Source organism: Rhinopithecus bieti, unplaced genomic scaffold, assembly GCF_001698545.2.
Source record: "Rhinopithecus bieti isolate Rb0 unplaced genomic scaffold, ASM169854v2 scaffold_2247, whole genome shotgun sequence".
Lineage (NCBI taxonomy): Eukaryota > Metazoa > Chordata > Mammalia > Primates > Cercopithecidae > Rhinopithecus > Rhinopithecus bieti.
In genome coordinates this window covers 1114522-1137767 of record NW_016803732.1, presented here as the reverse complement: position 1 = coordinate 1137767, position 23246 = coordinate 1114522, and the positions used below count along the sequence as shown (strand labels likewise).

The 23246-nt window shown below is 47.3% G+C and overlaps 1 protein-coding gene across 5 annotated transcripts in view; it reads right to left on the bottom strand.

The window, feature by feature from the left end:
• Window positions 1-23246, bottom strand: part of SPATA13 (spermatogenesis associated 13) — a 97936-nt gene that overhangs the window by 1397 nt on the left and 73293 nt on the right. For 3 of the 5 annotated variants that reach the window (XM_017852159.1, XM_017852185.1, XM_017852189.1), the window contains 9 exons: window positions 22516-22652; window positions 20390-20569; window positions 19833-20018; window positions 17298-17477; window positions 15609-15841; window positions 12012-12141; window positions 9191-9563; window positions 6146-6220; window positions 1-4057 (listed from right to left, as the gene is read on the bottom strand). In XM_017852159.1, the coding sequence (XP_017707648.1) occupies window positions 3882-4057; window positions 6146-6220; window positions 9191-9563; window positions 12012-12141; window positions 15609-15841; window positions 17298-17477; window positions 19833-20018; window positions 20390-20569; window positions 22516-22652 (1670 nt within the window). In that variant the 3' untranslated portion in view covers window positions 1-3881. The remainder of the gene's footprint in view (window positions 4058-6145; window positions 6221-9190; window positions 9564-12011; window positions 12142-15608; window positions 15842-17297; window positions 17478-19832; window positions 20019-20389; window positions 20570-22515; window positions 22653-23246) is intronic. The other 2 variants (XM_017852167.1, XM_017852176.1) reach the window with 2 other exon arrangements.

Here is a 23246-nt window from a genome sequence, read left to right as displayed (position 1 = left end):
TTTTTTTAGATCAGTCATGTTCCACTTATTTTTCCAAAGCCTTCTGAAATCCACTGTCATTGCATCCTGAAAACAACAATCTCAGCCAAGGGAAACTTGAATAAACTGATTTGCAGATTACGTTATTATGGAAAAGCTGGGTCTGCTAGTAAGTTTCACCTAGTTGACTTGGGTCCCGCATTTCTGGCCTGTGAGCTGGTGAAAGGACATTTATTCCTAGTTCTTGACACTGTTGTTTGAGGGACACTTCGAAGTTTCTTCTCTCCTGACAAGTAATAGTGCAGAAATGCTCCCCTGAACTCCAGGTAATTATGCTGTTCCATTCTGGCTAGGACACCAAGTTGATTTATATGAAGGAGTATCAGCAATTTGGCTTGCAGAGATTTCCACCTGGTAAAATGCTGGTTCAGCCGGCTTTTACAAAATACTTATATTGTGAACCAAACTTTGAATTAAATGCACTTTTGCTTTATGTCTAGGTAACAGTCATGTAGGATGGGGGGATTTTCTGAATAAGAATGGCATCGGTTTTCATCTAGGCTAGATATAAAAAAGGCACAATATTCAGAAATAGTGTTTGATGGTGAAATGTTTTCAACTACAAAATCAGATCTACAGTGGGAAACAAAAAATCAGATCAAATGAAAAGAAACCACGTGGCTGGTATCCCAGGGAAGCTCTGACATACCACTGCTGCCCTCTTCCTAGTCTGCAGGCCAAAGACAAAGAAAGCTACTGCTCCAGGATTCTGCAAACATTCAATTTTATGATTTTATAATTGCTTATAATCTACTGCAGGGTTTTTATATGCTTTAGGTATGATCACAATTGAAAAGGCTGCTTTTGACCCTTCTAACAAAGCCGACAAATTTTCAAACATGAAGAACGGAATAGGTGAAATTCATCAAAATGTTATGTCATCTTTTTTTTTTTTTTTTTTGTGGCCTATCTATAATATTATGTAATGTAAGGTTAAAAAGAGAGAAAGGCAGAGAGGCTGGAGACAGCAAGATTCCCAGTGAAATTCATACACTGTCCATGGAAGAGGCTCTCTGTTCCCTTTTTTCCCAAGTGGAACATGTGACTCAAATCAGGAAGGAAGCTTGGCAAACAGAAAATGAGAATACTTGAGCCTTCTATTCTCTGAAGAATTCAGGCATGTGGTAATAAAACCCAAGCCAGACGTGGATTTTCAAGAAGTCAAAGGATGTTCTAGCCTTTTAAAAAACGTTAGCAGTTTTCAAAATCACCTGAACATCGAAGTAGAATCTACCCAGGAAAGATCTTTAATCGAGTGACCCTCATACTGTATAAAACTGACCGGGGCAATGAACTCAACTTGATTTAACAAACACATGTCCTGGTATTCATGAGTCTCTGTTAGGAAGTCCATGGAGGTAGGTGGGAACCGGAAGTTAGGGCTCAGCTGGAAAATAAATTAGGACTCGCCACAAAATGCAAAGCATTTCTTCATTACCCATGAATAAATATTAGGAAATGGAAGCCCTAAGAATGACTCTTAAACTGAATCCTCACTGAAAATGTAACAAGCAAATGATTCTCTTTACTTCCTTAAATGAATTCTCTTATATTACATTTAAAATAATTTGTTCAAAATTGCTGTACATACAAACAACTCTAGCAGAGACCCCTACAGTTATTGCTAGGTGTGCAGGAAAAACATATTAAGTATAGTTTCCAAAATATACCATTATATTTATTAGTAAAAAGGTCAGTTCTATAAACACAACTGAAGTTGGAATGTCTGTTCAAGAAGGAAACACGCACACATGCACCCACATGCCACAGGACCTCTCCAGAAGCTCCCTCCTGCAGCGACTTCAGTCTCAGGACACGCTGGGCGGCACGATGGTCCACAGAAGCAACGCAGGGGCTGTCAGCCACAGGGCACCCGAACCCTTAGCAATGCTGCCCATGAGCACGCGTGCCAAGGTGGCTCAGAACGGACATCAGCCGTCACAGAATGTTCCAAGGGTTCACCCGAGAGGACAAAGGTTATGCTTTCTTGATTCATAGTGTCACCCCTCAGGAATGGCTCTGGATGTGGGGGGCTTCAGGGGAGAAGGGAGGTGCCACACACCTGCAGACTGAAGAATACACCTTTGTCTCTGACATCACAGACTTGTTTATTCTCAAACACGGGCCTGTTAGAAAAACAACTTTGCAGGGATCGCATACAAAAATGAGCTTCTCAAATAGAAATCCATTAACAGTGTAACACAGTATCTCTTGTCCAGGGCACGGAGCGGGTTGAAAGGGCATCTCTGTTGCAGAGCCTGCCTTCTCTAGACATAGTTAAAAGTTATGTCCTGAAAATGTACAACACAGACAACGAAAAGGAGGCGATTATCTGCAGGTGTCAGCGCGCATGGCCTTTGTTAATAAAGACTGCTATCTCTGAGCCAAGATATTTTGTGAAGGTCTCTTTTATAAGGAACAAGTCCTCAGAAGGCTGATGACATGCTCAGGTGACACAAGTTATGCCCTACTGTTTGGCTTTATGTGATAAAGGCAGCTTCTGATTCCCAAGAAGCAGGACTGCTTTGCCTGTCTTTGCGATTTCATTGGTAAGGACGATGTCGGGAGCAGTGCGGCTTTTTGAGAATGCCTTCTGACCAGTGCACTTTCATATTCACTGTATCATAAATGTTAGAGTGAATGAACTTTTTATGTTGCAAACAGTTGTTTGAATGGCAGTTTTCTTTTCTTTTTTTTTTTTTTTTTTGCGGGGGGACAGAGTCTTGCTCTATCCCCTAGGTTGGAGTGCAGTGGTGCGATCTCAGCTCACTGCAACCTCTGCTTCCCAGGTTCAAAAGATTCTCCTACCTCAGTCTCCCCAGTAGCTGGGATTACAGGTATGTGCCACCATGCCCAGCGAATTTTTGTATTATTAGTAGAGACTGGGCTTTGCAATGTTGGCCAGGCTGGTCTTGAACTCCTGATCTCAGGTGATCCACCTGCCTTGGCCTCCCAAAGTGCTGGGATTACAGGCATGAGCCACCGTGCCCAGCCTTGAATAGCACTTTCTTAGGTTACAGCATGTGGGCAAGACGTGATTTCTGCTCAGAGTTACTCAAGACGTGCAGGCAGGAGGGAACCCGACTCCGGGACAAAGCCAGTGTGCAGGAGGATTTCTCCCTCTTTGCCTGAAAAGCAGTGGATTCTTGAGGATGCGTAAGTTGCTCTGTACTGAGGACTGCGATGAAGGTGACAGATGCATCTTGTTTCTCCCCCCTTCGCTTGCAGGAAGAGGAACCTTGCAGGATGGCATCTGCACTACCATTTAGCATCTGTGTGGACAATGCCAGGGAACACCATGGTCAGCTCCACGGCAGCTGTACGTCCGCCAGTGCTACAGAAGAGAGTGAGAGCTCAATTTCTAAGTGTGACCAGACACGTGCAACATTGTGTCAACCCTGTCTTGACGACATCCTTGAAAATCAAATGCAGAAGCGATCCTCTAACCTCGTCACTCCGCAGGAGCCGCAAAGCCCTGGATGCTGTGTTTGGACCAGCAGCAGCACTTGCTCACCATCACCAGGGGTGGCTTCAGCTGCTGCCTCACCACTCACTTTAGAGCACGGTACCGGGTCCCACATCTGGGCCATCTCCTAGCGGGTCACGGGTGTTTCTGTGTAGTTTTGATAAAGCTTTGTGTCAATGACCATCTCCTTTCTTCCACAAAGGCAGATGGGTGTCCAAAGACTGAAGGTGATTCCAAGACCTTCTCTCCTTCATTGATCCCAAAAAGGAAGTTTTAATCACTGGGTCCAAGAAACTTTCCCTGGATTGAAGCACACAAGAAGCAAAGACAGTTCTCCTCTTGGCACCCAGCTCCGTGGAAGCACAGCCTCCTCTTTTCATTTCCGGAAGGGGGTGAGCCTGTTGAAGGTGTGCCAGAAGAGCGAGGGCTTCCTTTTGGGTTCCGCCAGGCCAAATACCTGCTGCTGGGGGACGCTTGTGGGCATAGTGATGTGGCGCTGGTGGATGGGGTGCAGGCTCTGGTGCGGTGGGGCCACGGGGCACCTGTTGTAGCCTGACTCGGGAGGGGAGAGAGATGGAACAGGGACTGAGGGTCACTTGTTAACCAAAAAGGAAAAAAATGAAAATGCTGAGACTCCAAGTCCAAGTTCTCAGCTAATTCTTTTTTTTTTTTTTTTTTTGAGACAGGGTCTTACTCTGTCGCCCAGGCTGGAGTGCAGTGGTGTGATCTTGGATCACTGCAATCTCTACCTCCCAGGCTCAAGCGATCCTCCCACCTCAGCCTCCTAAGTAGCTGGACCTACCGGTGTGTGCCACCATGCCCAGCTAATTTTTTTGTAGACAGCTAATTCTTAATTCACATTAACCAAAAAGAAGGTCCAGTAGCTATGCTTGCTATGTTCAGGTACTCCGTGTGGAGCTTGACACAGTCTCTGTCACTGAAATCTCCTAAAAAGCCTCCAAGGAGGGTATTATGACAACTGGACAGGGGAAGAAACTGAATGCCAGGACACGCAGCGGGGAGTGGTGGAATCCGAGCCAGACTGACGGTCAAGGTGAACAGCAGTAAAATGCTCTAAATGGAAGTCTGGAGCTCATGTTGCCTCAGCCCAAATTCTCCTGTGCCATTTACCAGCTGGGATTACTGGGGAAATGATTTGATTTCTCTACTCCTTGGTTTCCCAATCCCTAAAATGGGGATTACAGTACTATGGGGTTGCTATGAGAATTAAATGAATTAATAGAAGCAAAGTGCTTAGAACTGTGCCCCCAATACGTAATCACTCTAATCAAAACCTCCCTGGCCTAGGTATTTTTAATCTGTGCAGAGGTAATTTAGAAGGTTTATTAAGATTAGCGATTAGATCAAAAGGTAACTGTGTAAGTCAGCATGGCACGAAGAGCGTGGGCTCTGAAAGCAGGAAGGCCTTGCTTCAGAACCCACCCCTGCCCCTGACCTGCCAGAAGGCTCTCCCTATCTCCCGAGGTGGCAGGAAGGAAGAAATCAGATAACCCAGGCAGAGCGACCCACCCGGTGGCCACCTGTGAATGTCAGCAGTCCTTCCGTTCTTGAGGAGCCCGGCTGCCGGGTGAGTGACTCTCAGAAGATACGGACAGAAAACAATGTATTCTGACAAACTGATTTACTAGTAATCTGACATTAGAAGTGGAGATTTTAAAAAATTAATAACATGGGTTTTTCTGCCTTAAAGATACTTGTAACTTAGTGGGGAAAATAAACTCTGCATTTGCACGGAGAAAGCAGTGGAGTGCGAAGTGTGGTTTGGGAAGGAGTTCTTCCTGGCCTTTTAGTCAGTGGCCTATTGCAGTCCTGGGATTCATTGGTCCTTGTTTTTGCATTTGCAGTCAGGAAAATATGAACAGAGATACATTTCATAGGGTAAATCCCTTTTAAAGTAGAAAGATGACTGGAATAACGTTTCTAAGAATGCAGTGCATATTTTTTGGGAAAAATCCTTATTAGTGAATTCCTGCTGGGCCAGATATCTGCATTACCGGCAGCGTGGACAGATCTTAGTTCATCAGAGCCCTGGGTACGCAGCCTGGGCATTTTTGAACGGCTGCCCCGGGAATTCTAATGTGCGTGGAGGTTAGGGGATCACTGCCCAAAATCAGCTCACGTGTCTTTTTTGGTCTAACTCCTTGCCTGATGTACCGAGCCTTTACATCTTTTTCTTAAACTAGACTATATCCAGCCTACAGCTGACAAGCAGTTTGGGGTTTGACATTTTGTCCTCTCATGCCTGAAAGAGGCAAGAGGCCTTGGTTTGCCTCAGACTGGTGATGTGCGTGACCCGGTGGCTAACGCCATCAGCACTTGGGGGAGGGGAGCAGAGGGGAGCAGAGGGGCCGCCGGCGGGCAGGGAGGTCTACCCCCCTCTGGCAGAACCTCTGAAGGTTTCCTGTGCCCACATCCCAATGGGAGCAAACACTGACGCACGTTCAAAACCAAACACAGGCCACCTTCACCTGCCCCCACTTCTGGACCTGCCCTTGAGTTCTAACTTCTACTGTGCTCCTTACTCCAAGCTGGTCACAGGCCGAAAGCTTGGGGTACGCTCCCCATTTTCAGGAGAATATTGATAAGCATTAAGGAGACAAAGCCTTCTCCATAACTTACCTTTTGACTTTCCATGTCCTGCCTTTTGAGCATTTAACATGGCAAGTTTCTTCTGGTTTTCTGAAATTTCCATTCCTGCATTTAGAAATAAATGCGACATATATTCAAAACACGTGGACATGTTTCAGAGCAAAACTTGCATCACAGCCCATATCAGTATTGATGTTCCCACCATAACCTGAGACCAAGAACCTTAATCCTCAAAGAACCCGGACAGGTTGAAGACCAGCAAAGGGGAAGTCACAAGGATTATCACCAAGGTGGCCATTTGGTTGTTCTGCAAACCCGGAGAGTCTGGAGAGTGAAACGGGGTGGTGCCCGTGAGAATGCAGGATGTCTGTGTGAAGCACGACACTCCCAGGCAATTGTTCACACAGGGTCATCCCAATTATAACCTAAAGGATGAGGCCCCAGAAGGAGAGGACAGAGCAAAGGGTCCCAGGGCCTGTTCGCCCATACGCTACGAGACCTTTGCACGCTAGCAGTTACACCCTGAACAAAGGCACCATGTGAGTAGCAGGAACCGGATTCCGTACCCCAGCTGTGCGCAGTGTGTGCCCTGAGCGTCCCCTCACTGTCGAGTCCAGTAGCACAGTGACAGTGTACGTGTGCCGTACGTGAACTGGGTGAAATAAGAGTCACCGGACGAGGCAACCCTTGGCTTCGCAGGATGTGGGGAAGGAGAAGGAAGGACAGAGCTGAATGACCAGGGCTGGGTGCTGGGGCCCTGCCTTCTCCCGGGGGCAGCCTTCCTCCTGGAGGCAGGTGCTCGCTCCAGCTCGGCAGAGGTGACCCAGGCCCTGCGTCTGCGAGCTCGCACTGCCTGGCTCACTCCCGAGGTTCCCTCTCTACCTCTGCCCACTCTGCTCCCCTGGCCCTGACTCCTCCACATGCCCAACATCTGTCCCAGACTGTCCTGACGTCAGGCTCAGGCTCTGTATGCTGGCCACTGGACTGTCCCTGCCTCCAAGGCCCTTCGTGTCCATTCTCTCTGACCTGCCACATAAAGTATCTACCCACACACATGCATCAAGCATGAGGGCTGCCAAAACATTCCAGGCAAGGAATGCATCCAGTTTTATCACACACGCGCCAGTTCCCAGACTTACTGGCTCAGGAGTGCCTCAGTCATACACTCGCGTCCTCTGACCACTGGCCATGGGGAGCATCACACGGCAAAGGGCATCCCATGAGGCCCCTCCTTTCCTTTCTATTGAGAGACACTGTTGAAAGCGTGTAGGATGCCCCCACCTCCCCCCGGCAAATAGTGCCGTCTTCAAGAACCCAAACACTCTGACTTACAGATGACTTCAGGGCCCGCACTAGACAACATCATATGACGAGTAAAACTTAAGATTTTGTGGCTCTGTCATTTTGCCTTTTAGTAACTATCATCTTTGAATGAATTCGGGGCACGAGAGTGATTAGCCCTATTCCAATGGGGCCCCAGAGTCTGCACCAATAATCTGGCTGTTGCTGGGAATCAGATTTCCTTTTAGTCTAAAGGACACCCCGACACTTGGTGTAAGGGGCCGCCTGTGACGTGGGGAGCTCTGTATCTTGGAGTGGCCCAAATCCAGGCGAACGTTCACCCATTGAGTGTTTCCAAGGAGATCCCTGCTTCCGCTTTAGCCTGACCAACTTGTAAATCCCTCCTACTCTACTGCAGAATCTCACAAAACCTCCTCTGGGTGAGACCCAATTCTGTAGCCAAGCTTAGAGCCAGTGGCTGGGGAGGACAGAAAAAGCACTTCCTGGTTTTCAGTTCTGCTGTCCTCATGGCAGTGGGCAAGGATGGGGAGGGGTGTATGCTGGCTCCCCTCCATCCTGGACCATGACTTTTGAGGGCTGGGCTCACTTGGGCTGCAGAGATGAATATCCTTCACTGACTTCCATTCAACAGATTGTGCTCAAAACCCTAAAGAGTTAGGGAGGCAATGAAATAGGGGCTCAGAGACTATGGGTGCTGCCATCATTAATGCCAGGCATGGCAACTTCGTTCTCAGGGGCCACACAGCACCACCAGGTCAGCAGAAGCTGGGAAGACAAACCAAAGACGTACGAATGTAACACTGGGTGTGAAGGACCATCGCCTTAACTGCAATGGATGACACGGCGTCCTGAGTGTCATAGGGAGAGATGGGAAGCATGTGGGCAGGCTGCTGGGTGTGGATCAACTGTGGCAGTGAGGCACCCTGAAGGTACTGCACGGGCACAGCCAAAGGGGAGGCCTCCAGAATCACGAGATGATACTTTTTTTTTTTTTTTTTTGAGACGGAGTCTCACCTCTGTCGCAGCGCGGGAGTGCAGTTGGCACGATTCTACGGCTCAACTGCAAGCTCCGACCTCCTGGCTTCGACACCATTCTCCTGCCTCAGCCTCCGGAGTAGCTGGGACTACAGGTGCCGCCACCTCGCCTGGCTAATTTTTTGTATTTTTAGTAGAGACCGTGTTTCACTGTGTTAGCCAGGATGGTCTCCATCTCCTGACTTTGTGATCCGCCTGCCTGGCATCCCAAAGTGCTGGGATTACAGGCGTGAGGCACGGTGCCCAGCCCACACGATACTTCTGATACCCTGGGTGATGGTCACCATAGTGGGGTTCCACCTCTGGGGTCACACTGAGTTGGTTTTATTATTTACTCTTCTACCCTGCATGTGGCATCCAAAGTGCTGGATTTAAATGTTATGTGGCCACAGTGCACGAGTGGTCCAGTTCCATAAGCCTCGATTTTCTCATCTGTAAACTGGGAATAACAGTAACCACTTCATAGGGATTCAATGAGACAATCTCTATAAATGGACCACAGAACGTCTGGCACAAGGTAAATACTGAATAAATGTTAGTTGTAGTAACTACAGCTGACATGGTCTGTCTTGTAAGTACATTCAGAAGTATTTAGGGTTTGCAGATCCCTCGTCTTTTCCCCATGGTGGGATCTAGCTCTGAGGGAGAAGGCTGGGCAGAGCAGGCCCACGGTGGTGGAGAATGAAGCTATTACAGCAAGCAGAGGCAAAGGTGCCTCCAGGGCCAAGGGCTGCTCACCCATCTCCTGGTCCTCCTGCACCCGCCTCCTTTCGTCTGCACAGGCCTGCAGCCACCTTGCCTTGTCTTCTTGTTTTTTGGCACAAAACAAATAAACCTCATCTGTGGTCCTACTGACGAGCTTGAAGGCATTTTTCACGCTGAGGTTACAGTCCTTGTCGCGCCCATCTCCCAGGTCCACAAGCTCCATCTCATCCATGTCCAGCCGGCCCTTGTAGTATAGCATGTCCCTGCGCAGCAGGTCCTTCTTGCAGGACACCAGCTGGTGGTCAAACAGGAAGAACATCCGCTGCTGGCTTTTGCCTTGCTTAGTGATTTTGGTCAGTTCCCCAGAATGAATCAATTCTGAGCTTCGGTCTAAGATATCCAGTCCCTGGAAGGATGAAAACACATCTTAAGATCTTCCAATTCTAGCACAGCTGTAGTCATAGCTACTTAGGAAGCCAAGGTGGGAGGACAGTTTGAGACCAGCCTGGGCAACACAGCAAGACCCCATCTCTACATGAAAATTTAAAAATTAGCCAGGCATGGTGGCACACACCTGTAGTCCTAGCTACTTAAGAGGCTGAGGCAGGAGGATCCCCTGAGCCCAGGAGTTTGAGGCTGCAGTGAGTGGTGATCGCATCAGTACACTCCAGCCTGAGGGGCAGAGCAAGACCCTTCTCTCTAGGAAAACAAAAAACAAAAAACAAAAAAAATTCCCCATTTGTATTCCTTCAGGTGTTAGGATATGGAAAAGACTCCTAACAGAGAATCTCTCTCAGACTTTCTAGTTACCTGAGACTGCCCACTACCTGTCCCCATTCGCAGGTGGGCAGGGCCTCAAAGGTTATTGTGTTAATAAACCTGGATTTATTGGTCTCCTGGTGCCTGAAATTTCTTCCTTTTCTTTTTTTTCCTACTCACTAGAAAACTGTGGCGGTGCCTCTGTGTTAGCTGAGGGGTCTTCCTTGGCTGAAGCCTCTGGTAAGGAGCATGCTGAATTAATGGAACCCAGTCAAGATCTGAAACAGCAGCTGAGCTAAACAGAGCCTCGAAGAATGACAGCGTGCAGGGTTATATGTAAGAAAGCATTCATGTAGGGGCACAGGACTGTGATTACGGACCTGACATTATTGTGTTGAGTATACGGCAGCTCCCTGGAATCGCAACTTATTTAGAGTCATAGGAACAAAAGGCCAGACGGGAAACTGTCAGCAAGAAATTAACTTCTGACAAATTATCCCCTAAATGTCAGTGTCCAAAATCAAAAAGAAAAACACACTTTTACAATATTTAGGTTGAATCTAATCCCATGTTACTTTATGGTATTTGGTATGACACTGGCCTTTGTTAAATAGGATTTGATTCTCCCTTAATCCCAGTCACACACAGTATTTTCTGGAGACAAAAGAGCCTGACTCCAAAATAGTTCTTCTATTTACTTGCTTAGAGCAATTCTGTGCCCTAGATTCTTCACTTACGAAACGAGAGAGTTGGACTCAGTGTTCTCTGAGATCCTGCCCAAACTCCAGAAGTCTATAAGGCCCCTGAAGTTACGTGTTTCTCTCCAATTTTCACCACCTGTAGCCTACTTCAGTTAAGAACCTAACTTCTTGCTCCAAACTTTCTCAGTCCTCTGGGAGAGTGAGTTCTGACCAATTAATAAATGTAAAATCAATGTAGTTTGGTCTACAAATCTGAATGGCATCTGCTTGTTGTTCTTAATTTAATGGCAGTAGAGCACAGTGGTCACCAGCATGGACTTGGAAGCCAGGGTGCCTGCTTGGGTTTGAATCCAGCTCTGCTACTTTTGAGCTGTGTGGTCTTGGGCAAGTTACTTAACCTTTCTGTGCTTCGGTTTTCCCATCTGTTATATGGGTATAATAATAGTGCTTACTTCATAGGATGGTGGAGAGGATTAAATGAGTTCATATAGGTACAAATGGCTCAGATCAGTGCCATTCAGACACGTGGTAAACACATGCAGGTGCTAGCTATTGTCACTGTTTTTATAAATACAGAGAGAGAATTTGTTGGACCTTTATTACAGGCATTGTATTTATTTGTACTCTTTCCTTTTTTTTTTTTTTTTTTTGAGACAGAGGTCTTGCTCTGTCACCCAGACTAGAGTGCAGTGGCACGATCACGGCTCACTGCAGCCTCAACCTCCTAGGCTCAAGTGATCCTTCCAACTCAGCCTCCCGAGTAGCCAGGACTACGTGTGTATGCCACCAGGCCTGGCTGATTTTTTTTTACTTTTTGTGGATATGGGGTCTTGCCAGGTTGCCAGGCTAGCCTCAAACGCCTGGGCTCAAGCGATTCTCACACTTTGGCCCCCCAAAGTGCTGGGATTACAGGTGCGAGCCACTGTACCTGGCCTGTACTATCTTATAAAATGCTCACGGTCGCCTTTGAGGTAGGTAATATTTTCCTCCCCAATTTATAAGTTAAAAAAATTAATCTTGCCCAGATCATACAGGATTCACATGTGGGCAGGGACTCCAGAGTCCCCCATATGTCTACTACTATGTTATGTGGCTGCAAATGAAATGTCCTCTACGGTTCTCGTGGAGCTCCCTCTACCAGGAGAGACAGACGCTCCGCAATAAATTAACTGCAGATACTCTTCAGATTTTATTTCTTACGGGGGTGGGGTATAAAGTGGTTGACTGTTAAATTCAACAATATGCCTCAAAACACATTTACCATTAATGGTATACATACCATTAAAGCCAAGAATATAAGGTATTGACCACAGGATATTAAAGTGCGTCTGCACCAGATCAAAGGTGCAGGAGGGGCCAGTGGCACGGGATCATGCGGGGTGTCTCCCACTTACCTCCCAGCCCACGATGGACACCTGCCAGCGAGCTATCTTGTCGATGCTCTCCAGCTTGCGCTTGCGCTCATTGATTAGACAGGCCACATTCTTCATGGCCTCATACGCTGCCTTTATGTTGCTGTAATCACTGCAAGATGGGAGGATAATTTTAATCACATAACATGCATCTTACAAATAAGGACTGGCAAAATAACCCACTGAGGCGCTTCTTCACATACAAACGCTCTAGACAAAGTGACATTTACGTCGTAGCCGCTGTTTCCCTTTCTTGCTTCCCTGTGAATAGACTACAGTCTGCACAGGTTAAGGGAGCTGACGCAATGCAATTTGGAATTCTTTGGAATAAAAATGTTTTCACTGATTTCCCAGAAATGACAATGAATGACAGTGAACGCCACAAATAAATTTTAGTCACGGTGACAATGGGTGACTTTCATTAATACAGAAAGAACAGTCTTTATCATGGCTCTGATTCTCACATAACCACTCTTGCTATATAAAGTACTTTAAAAATCACTAACCATTTTCAAAAGTGACTGTGTGCTCTGAGTCTACATCTTTTATGCTGTTCGGGAAAGGACAGGCAAGGACAGGCGCCTAAAGTGGTGAGTTACGGAAATGGCAGTATGGCATTCGCCTCACCAACAGATCTTCCTTTCTGGTGCTTTCCATCCACCACAGTGACGTCAAGCTAAAATGTTCTCCCCAGGAGGTCCCCACTCCCAAGCCCATTAAAACTGTAGGCACCGGAAAAGCAGAAACTACAGTTTTCATCTACACACAGGCTAGCACAGAGCACGTCCAGTATCTGCAAGCCTCCCATTCAGGTTTTGCTCAGCGTTAATAATGCAGGGCCACGGAGACCAACCATCCAGCTAATGAGCTGTATTTTCCACTTTCCCACGGCAACTTACAAGACAGACAGGGCCGCTCATCACAGCCGGAATGAGTTAGAATCCTGCACAGCCACGGGAAAGCCTTGAAAGCAGATTCTATTGTCTATTTACCAAACACAGTTCAACCCAGCTCCTGGGAGGTCCCCAGACACTGCCCACCGAGCAGACCCTGCCATCTTCAGAGAGGCCCATTCACACTCAGGAGCGGGGCAGAGAGCAGGAGCAAGAATGACACGAGGGGCTGCCAAAATAGTGGGCACGGAGCCCCCAGAGAGGCCTCCAGCCACGAAGAAAGGGTGCAAAGTCAGTTTTTCTGGACAAAACTGAATTGCAACGGTTTTTTAAAATAATTTTGCTTTGTTTTACTTAAGACTAGGAAATGGACTTTCTGTCATGTTGACTAATTTTTATTTTGAAAAAACCAAAATCTGCAAATGTTCTTGGTGAAAAACGCCCTTAAAGGAAGAAAATCAACTACTGAAGAGTGAGGTGTGGACGTCTGGACCCAGCTTTCCCATCTCAGAATGTACTGAGCTGCCTGCCCACATCTTCCAAGAAGTCTTTGCTTCTTAACTTTCTTATTAATTGTCTTTGGCTCTGGCTCCTCATCATGCCATCTAGACATTTTCTTAAAAATGTCTTTGAAAATTTATAGAAGATATTTACAACGACAATTTTTTCTTCTTCAATTTTGTGGCTTTCTTGACTTCCCTGTTTTTTTCTACTGAATTTTCTGATTTCTCCATCAGAAAAGAAAAAAATATACAGCTTTCTCTTACCTATCTCAATGAACTCCTTTTTCTAATTCCTTTAGTCCTAACTCTTTAGCTAACACCCATATCTAGTGTCTGTTGTTCAGTGACCTGCTCTCATTCTTTACTTTCCAATTTAATTGTAAGAAGGTTCCCCCCGCACCACCCCCTCCTTTTTTTTTGAGACAAAGTCTCGCTCTGTCGCCCAGGTTGGAGTGCAATGGTGTGATCTCAGCTCACTACAACCTCTGCCTCCCGGGTTCAAGCGATTCTCGTGCCTCAGCCTCCCGAGTAGCTAGGATTACAGGCGCCCATCACCATGCCCAGCTAATTTTTGCATTTTAGTAGAGATGCGATTTCACCATGTTGGCCAGGCTGGTCTCAAACTCCTGATCTCAGGTGATCCAGCCGCCTCAGTCTCCCAAAGTGGTGGGATTACAGACGTGAGCCACAGCGCCCGGCCAGAAATTTCCCTTTTTAAGTCTGTCTCTCCACAGGAGTTCAGAGGTAAAGAGTACAAAAGAATAATGATTCACTCTCCACTCCCTGCAGGGAGATATTTAGCTGCTGAAACCCAGAACTGTTGTGGTTTGCCACAGAAATTTCCTCCTGGCACAATCCCCTCCCTCTTCCTCTTCTCATCAGGACCCTTTGAGATGACCCTCTCCAGAGCTGCAGGTGCAGTCAAAGACCTTGTGTCAGGGGCATGGCCCTTGTTTCGATTCTCATCTAAAAGAGTCAGCTTTAGCCTAGACCCTTGTGGCCCTGGGTGGCCTGGCTTGAAGCCGGGCACACAGCAGTTGTCCTAGGACTATCATGTTCCTGCTGGCCAGGTGAGAACTCAGAATGAGCCAAACACTGCTACCCCGAGGCACCAAATAGCTGGGCTGGGCTGTGATGACATCTTCCCATGGCATGGAAAATGGGCATGCACATTCCAAAGCTGAATGGGTGACATGCCTCATGTATAGCCACACAAAGGCTTCTGTGCGTGCACGAAATGATGGTTGGCTATTAAGGAAACAAAGGATAATTTCTGGCTCCCCCAGAAGAGATCATATGGCTAGGGAACAAGGGCATGAGAGGAATTCAGAAACAACCAAAGCAGATGATAAAGACAGAGAGAATGTGTATGTTGCTGCTCTTTGTTCAGGAGAAGCTGAGATTCAAACAAGAGAAGGGTGAGTAACAAGAAGAGCTTAGTCAGGCCCCAAGGAAGTTCAAAGGGAGACGCAGCATTCAGGTAAGCGTGGAAGGAAGCCCTGTGCTTCCAGCAGGAGGGAACAGGGAAAAGACCAGACAGCCCGCACCCTGGTGCGTACGAATGGCTCAGGGCCCAGCAGGCGCCCAGTGCCCTGGTCTTCTCAGCCACCCTGTATGGATTCGCACCCCTGACAATCCACACCCTTTTACAGTTCAAGCTTGTGTGCGCCCTCAGCCCTTCTGTGTTGCTAAGTAGAGACTGCTTAACAAGTAACTTTAGGTAAGTCACTATCAAGTAACGTTTCTGCCATAAAGAATCCTGCTCTGAGCTGAGCTGCTGTGCGTCAACCTCACGGGCACAGGACAGAACGAGAGTCATGGCTTTCCATTCACACTGGTCTGTTTCCCTCAGAAACGGTCTTTACTAACCACTGAGTACTCAAAGGCACATTTATAAAATACAGGTAAGCAACATAAGGAGTAACAACACAACAAAAGCCCCCGTACACTCATGACACAGCTCACGAATGACCCTTGCGTCTTCATAGCTCTAGGGCTGGATATTCTGGAGCCTCTTCAATCACGCTATTTCAATAGTTAATTGCACACATTCTAAACGATCTGAAAACTTCTCCCATGGAGCGCCCAAAGTGCTAAGGCTGACACTGAAGCCCACCTATCACTGCAGGGGTGAAGAGCTGCCTACAGCTAACGGCGGCAGCACCCTCACCCGCGCCCCTCACCCGTGTTCCTGTGTGGTATACTTGAGCAGCTCGGCCAGCTGCAGCGGGTATTTGCAGATCTTCTGCACGGGTGTGAGCAGGAACCCGTCGATGGCGATGTCAATCATCTGCTGTAGCAGGCGGCAGGCTTCGAAGAAATGTCTGTACTTGCCCTGCTTCATGAGGTTGGCGAGCTCCAGGCAGGCGCCTGGGTGGTTGTTGCAGTATTCGGAATAGATGGCAAAGCCCTCTTGCTGGGAAGGAAAAGCACAGCCTCATCAGCTTCTGGGGTGCCTCTGGGACATCATCCCAGCCCTCTCTAAGGGACACTCCTAGAAAGGAGGAAGATGGACTACTGCAAGAAGGACAGGGCATGAAATCCGCTGGCGCCCGAGCTGCCCTGCCATGGTTTCCACAAGCGTTATCTGGCCGGCAGGAAGGGGTGCTTCGGCAGGCTCCTGAGGCGGTTGGGGACGAGGCTGCCCTGGGACTCAGCACCCTGGTCTCCTTCTAGCCTCCCTCGCACTCATCCTGGAAGGTGGGTAGCAGGGCCTCTAACGTCCCCCTCCTGCAAATTTTTTCAACTCAGCTGAAAACCATGTATGCAGTTTTGATGGTTGCTTATTCTTTGCGGTTTAAAACTAGTCTTGTCAGCTTTTCCTCAAAAATGCCCATTTCAACACACCTCTCTTCCCATTTCTCTGCTGTCACCCTGGCTGGGCCTGCCACGACCCCTTCCCTGGTGGTAGCAGTACTCCCCTGTCCTCACTGTGAGACTTACCTTCCTCAGGCCACCACCCGGCCTCCAGCCTGTCCTAAGGTGGCTCCTGTAGGAACCTTCTGCACAGGCCACACAAGGAGGCCTGTCACAATGTCCCAAATATGCCCAGGTCACACATGGGGCCCAGCCTCCGGCTGACTGACTGAACACAAAAACATTATGCCCAGCCACTTAAAATCTATCTGCCCCAGAGGACTCTAGACAGCTTCTGAGCCCAGCACCCAGGAAGTGAAGGTGTGGCGAGGCTGTCATTGTTATTATTATTACTCTTACTGTTCCCTAGCTATTTGGGCTGGGACTAAAATCTTCCTCTGAAATCTTCTAGCAGTAAGTAGTAACAGTCAATCATAAGTTAAAAAATGATAAATGCATGTTATCACAGGAAGGTTCTGAGGCAGTTACAGTATCACAAGCATGTGTCCTGGAGCCACATGCCCAGGTCTGCCTTCACAGCTGCCTCTTGCTGGTATGTGGCCTTGGGTTACTTACTCTCTGGGCCTTAGTTTCTTCATCTAGAAAGTGAGAGAGATAATCATATCTACCTCATAGCAATACACAAGCCAATATAAGAAAACCCTGGAAACGGTGCCTGAAATGTAATAGTCACTTCCTAGATATTACTAGGAAGGACTCCATAGTTCTTACGGCATAACCCTTAGAAATTTTTAAAAAGTAATTACTCCAAATGTAACCCCCCAATTCCAGACTACATAAAAGGGTTTTGAAAAAATGAATTTGGGACATTAAGACAAGATTATACAGATTTCGTTTATATGATAAGCATATAAGATAGAAGAAACATCTCCTTTCTATGGAAGATTCATCTAGCAAACAAACAATAAAGCTAAAGAGACTCCTGTTGTTCGTGGAGATGCACTTCAAAATTATGTAACCAGATGTTATTAATAATGAAGTAAAGGGTGACGCACATTTTGAAGAAAGCAAGATCCTATTTCACTCAAGTGAGGTTCCTCTTTGTTGTACTGTTTCTCAAGGTCTTTCAGAAACTTTCTTTGGAATTTGTAAATATCTTCAATGTTTCCAAAAATAGTGGCTAGTTGTGCAACAGTGAACATTCCTGTGTGCTTGCGGCACTGTCGGAGATAGCCCTGCAAAATACAGAAGCAATGGCTTTCATCTGGAAATCCAAATAAATTATGTGAATAGTACAGCTTTTGTAGGCCTAAAACCAGGATCTTGGAATGAATTTTAATTAAAGAAAATTATTTTAACCTCTATGAGTCTCTGATGAGGTCACGTACTTCCATGACTGCAACTTGCCATAGGTGTGTTTTTTTTTTTTTTGAGACGGAGTCTCGCTCTGTGGCCCAGGCTGGAGTGCAGTGGCGCGATCTCAGCTCACTGCAAGCTCCGCCTCCCGGGTTCCCGCCATTCTCCTGCCTCAGCCTCCCGAGTAGCTGGGACTACAGGCGCCGCCACCTCGCCCAGCTAGTTTTTTGTATTTTTTTAGTAGGGACGGGGTTTCACCGTGTTAGCCAGGATGGTCTCGATCTCCTGACCTCGTGATCCGCCCGTCTCGGCCTCCCAAAGTGCTGGGATTACAGGCTTGAGCCACCGCGCCCGGCCAGGTGTTTTAAACTAAAAAGAAAGCAAAAAGGCTCATGCCGTTGGATTTAGGATCCAATAAACCAGGTAATGTTTCCAGAAACAAGTTCCAAATACCAGAGCTCAAAAATTGGTGTCGTCACATGTTTTTCCAAACTCTTCAGATAATCATTCTCCCAGCTCTAATTCCATTTCACAGCCCAGGAGACTTGTCAAATGCAGAATGTCACTGCTTGCTGAACAGCCACGCAGCTCTGTGCACTGTCCCTCAGGGCGAGGATTCCTCTTCCTCAAGGATTCCACCAGCACCGCCTTTCTATGGACAGCACCAATCTGTAGGTCTTTAATCTGAGGCTTGCACTAATTATCTGTGTGTAACACCATGGCTATACTATGGCTTGGGTAGGAGCTAGTGGGATAAGAAGAAAAGGCTGTACATACATTAACAGCTAACTCAAAAAGAGTTATCATGACATTCAATAGAACGAACTGACCATGGAGTAAAACACATACCAATGACCACTTGGTACGAATTTTAACAGGAAAACAATATAATGTAATAGTTCAGAAAAGGGCAGGTTCTGGGGCAGACTGCCTGGGTTTAAATCCAACCCCACCACTTAACTTCTCTGTGCCTTGGTCTCCCCATCTGCAATGCGGGCTAACAGGTCCTGCCCAGTGAGAATGCTATGGTAGCCGAGTTAATCCAGGTAAGGGGTGGCAACAGTCAATGTTCAATAATTATGGACAGTTCCTCTTATTTCCCTAAATGCCACTGCAGAACTGCTTCTTTTGCCACACACTCACACAGAATGAGATGGCTGGCACAAGGAAGCTAAACACTGGCCTGTCCACACAGCTGGCTAATCCAGGCAGTTCTCTGACTTCAACTTGTCTTCAGCACTGAATGGTCAGCGTTGAATGGTAGTGCAGATATCAGCATTTATAGCTAGGAGAGTCGCAATGAGCAGACAGGGCAAACAGCAGTGTAGGGTGATGCTTGTACACAATCCATAAAAGCACAAAATACCACAGGAAGACAAAACCCTTTTAGGTGCACCTCTACTAATGACAAGCTCTCTGAAATCAGGGTAAGACTACAATATAAAATTTGTTGCCAAGTAGAATAGCATGACACTAGAATATAGCCTCTGATATCACCAATATAAAACCAGTGTTTTTTCCCATCTGTGTCTAAATGACTCAGGATCTCATCTGTGAGTTGGTGATTAGACGCAGTGGGGTTGCAGATAGTAACAAACCTTTGACTGTAAAATCAAGTGAGCGTGTGCCTTCTATGAAAGCCGCTCTTTTCAAACAATCTCAGGAATTAGGTCCTGATAGAGACAGTTGCAGAGTGCACTTAAGAGAGGGGCTGGGCACACTGGCTCACGCCTCTAATCCCAGCACTTTGAGAAACCAAGGCAGGAAAATTGCTTCAGTCCATGAGTTCGTGACCAGCCTCGACAACACAGTGAGACCCTGTCTGTGTACAAAATTTAGAAAATTAGCTGGGTGTGGTGATGCATGCCTGTAGTCCTAGCTACTCAGGTGGCTGAGGAGGGAGGATTGCTTAAAGCCCAGGAGTTTGAGGCTGCAGTGAGCTATGATCATGCCACTGTACTCCAGTCTAGGTGACAGGGCAAGACCCTATCTCTAAGAAAAAGCCTTGCCTCTGAAAAGAGACCCTGACTCTAAAAAACCTCCACCAACAGCTAGGACAGCCGCAGCACTCAGACCTAGCAGTGCAGACAGCAGGGGCGGAGAAATAAGCAGTGGGTAAGTGTGTACATATGGGAGTCTGATGGAGGGGAGGGGGTGGAGGTGGGGAGAAAGCCTGGGCACCTCATGCAACCTCGTACTGTGACCCTTAGTGAGGTCCCAGCCTGGCGTCCCACCTCGCAGATGTCCCTGAGGTGCTTGATGTACACTCGCTCAGTGTCCATGATCTCCCGGATGACGTTGGTCCGCATCTGCTGCTTGTTCTCGCAGTGTCTGTGGCGGCTCTGGCTGGCCTCCTCGTCCTGCTCCTCGCTGGGGGTGCTGCTGGAGTTTTCCGACAGCTCTTCCTGATTCACTCGCAACTGCAACCCACACACAGGGGACAGGTGACTTGGGGCAGGGGAGGGCAGCAGAGAGCAGAGGCAAGAGACCTCCCAGGTTCCTACTTTCCTGTGACCTGTTGAGAAGGCAGCCTGGCCCTCGCCTGAGTCCCATGACCTCAGCAGGGCTGCAGCTGTGCCAGCAGGCACATGGACCATAGAGAAACACCGAGCAACTCGCTTGCCTTCTGTTAACATTTCGACTTCGACCCAGCCTAATTTCTTACAGGTGTGACTTGCATGTCAGAAAACCATTACAAAAGAGCTGACCTGATGAAAGGCGAGTTCTGACCTGAAAGGATCCTGTAGCCCCCACAGATACTTCGGAAAAGCTGCAAGTGCCCCACACTTACTCTGACGAAGCTCGCGGGGAACCAGGCTTCCTTGTCCTCACTGCGGCCCCACCACCAGTCCTTGTTGGAGGCTTCCAGAACCTGGATGACATCCCCGGCTTTGAAGCCCAGTTCCTGGTCGTCCATGGTCACATGGTCCCACAGGGCTTCTGCGCAGACCACGTTGCCATCACTGATCAGCTGAAAGGAGACAGTGGGGTGTGCTCAGCATAGAGCACGAGGGCGCGGGAGGGTGAGGGAGCTGCCAGATGCACTCTCAGGGTGACACTGGTATCCTCTCACTTGGATATGCTGGTGGCATTTGGTCTACAATGACTATGTGACTAGTTACACAAACAGAACCCAGGAGAACAGACTGAGGAAAAACAAAGTCAGGAGGGCATCTCTACCTGCTTTTAAAGAAAGCCCTTATACTGGGCATGGTGGCTCACACCTACAATCCCAGCACTTTGGGAGGCCTAGGCAGGTGGATCACCTGAGGTCAAGAATTCAAGACCAGCCCAACCAAGATTGTGAAACCCCGTCTCTACTAAAAATATAAAAATTAGCCAGGCATGGTGGTGAGCTCCTATAATCCCAGTTACTCAGGAGGCTGAGGCTGGAGAATCGCTGGAACTTAGGAGGCGGAAGTTGCAGTGAGTGGAGATCATGCCAGTGCACTCCAGCCTGGGGGACAAGAGCAAAACTCTGTTCCCCCCCAAAAAAAATTAGCCAGGTGTCCTGGCACATGTCTGTAATCGCAGCTACTCAGGAGGCTGAGGCAGGACAACTGCTTGCACCTGGAAAGCAGAGGTGCAGTGAGCCGAGATTACATCACTGCACTCCAGCCTGGGCAACAAGAGCAAAATGCAAGAAAAAAGGGAGGGAGGGAAGGAGGAAGGCAGAAAGGCAGGCAAGCCCCTTTAAAAAAAAAAAAAAAAAGTATAAGTTGCTCACTTAGCAGCAGGTCAGTTATCTAGCAAACTTCAATGCTGAAATATTTGCTCCAGAAAAATGGTTTCTGGCAACCATACTAGATGTCACAGAGCCAAGCTTATTAAAGTTATGCACATATACTATTGGAAGTCCGTCCCTCACATCTCCCTCCAATGCGGATCATTCATACTTTATTCACCATTCAAGTAAGCTTTGCATCTAACTTTATACTTTACACCAATTAAAGAGAACATAGCATGATCCTGAGATCGCTAACAATTAAACAGGAACAAATGTGGCTGCCACCGGTCACAGGAGCAGGTGATTTTGCACATCTCCTTAGTTGCCAACGATACACATCACTGGCGATCTCGGTAGAGACGCTGACTCACTGAGGAGTTATGCTCCACATGTTCTGCTCAAGAACGCCAAAAGCTGGAGGTACCTTCCAGAATGATTTCCTAAAAAAAAAAGCTACAGTTGCAGGGTGGCTGAAGGAACACCAGATTTGGAGGGAGAAATACATGGGTACCTCCAGCTCTGCCATTCGCCATCAAGTAATTAGACATCTTTCCTCAGAGCGTTGATGAAAATGTGGGTAATAACCATAACGTCCGCTTCTTAGATCAGTTGTGAGAATGATACGAGATACCAGAAGGGAGGGTATTCTTTCATCAAATGGAAAGCACTGGCCGAACACTGATGGGGAGCTGCTCTTCTTTACCTAAAAAGATGAGCTGCCTCTACCCAGAAAGCTTAATCCCATACATTTTCCTGGACGGGGTCAGAGAATCACAGTGTTGTTCTTTCTTTATTTTCGAGACGGAGTCTTGCTCTGTCGCCCAGGCTGGAGTGCAGTGGTGTGCTCTCGGCTCACTGCAACCTCTGCCTCCCAGCTTCAAGCAATTCTCCCTGCCTCAGCCTCCCAAGCAGCTGGGTTTACAGGTGCGCACCGTCACGCCTACCTAATTTTCTGTTATTTTTAGTAGAGACGGGGTTTCACTATGTTGGCCAGGCTGGTCTTGAACTCTTGACCACACATGATCCACCCCTCTCGGCCTCCCAAAGTGAATCACAGTGTTGTTTTAATCAGAGTTCCAGGCTTTTGGACATGCTTAGTAAAGAAGAACTAGAGAACAAAGTCAGAAGTGGTTGTGGACCCTGAAAATCAGGTATCCCGTATTCACCACTGTCATGTGGAATTCCAGTACCTCATTGATGGCCAGCTGCTCCCCGCCGGGCTGCAGGTACCGAGGGCTCGCCTGGCAGAGGTCCTCATAGCTGAAGTCCTCCTCACTACCGTTGTCATCCACTAAGGCAGAGGGCTCGGTACCTCCATCTGAAGAAACTAAAACATACAAGATACAAAAGGCATGATTTCAAAGACACAGCTAACAAGATTTTTTCATATGATGAAAAAATTTGGTAATATACTCCCAAGGGAAGGTAATCATCTGTATCTTAGAATAAGAAACTGTTAGAAAATGTTTACATTACTCCAAAGTTAAGAGCTGCAGTTCAGTGTGACATTAAGTGAGAGGTGGAAAGTTAAAGAGTGTACTGCCAACACAATACCATTTGCAGAATGAAGACCATCAGGTATTATGTGTAATTTAGTTGGAAGTCTGTGCTCCGCCCTGGATAGTAACAGCATAAATACAGATAACAATGCTGCCAAGCAATGTGCTGGGAAGCCTGAGGAGGTAAAGAAGATGAAAAAGATGATCCAATATTCTGCTTCCACCCTTTATCTGCAAGGCAGTACTACCAAAACCAGTACATCCCAACAGTGTCTTGAGTAGAAATGTGCCATCAATCTTACTCTCCATACATATTTGAAAGGCTCAGAACTCAAAATATGAGAATGGGGAATTATATAGTACTTTTACCAGAAAAGAGAGAGAAAGATATATATATGTGTGTGTGTATATATATATATATA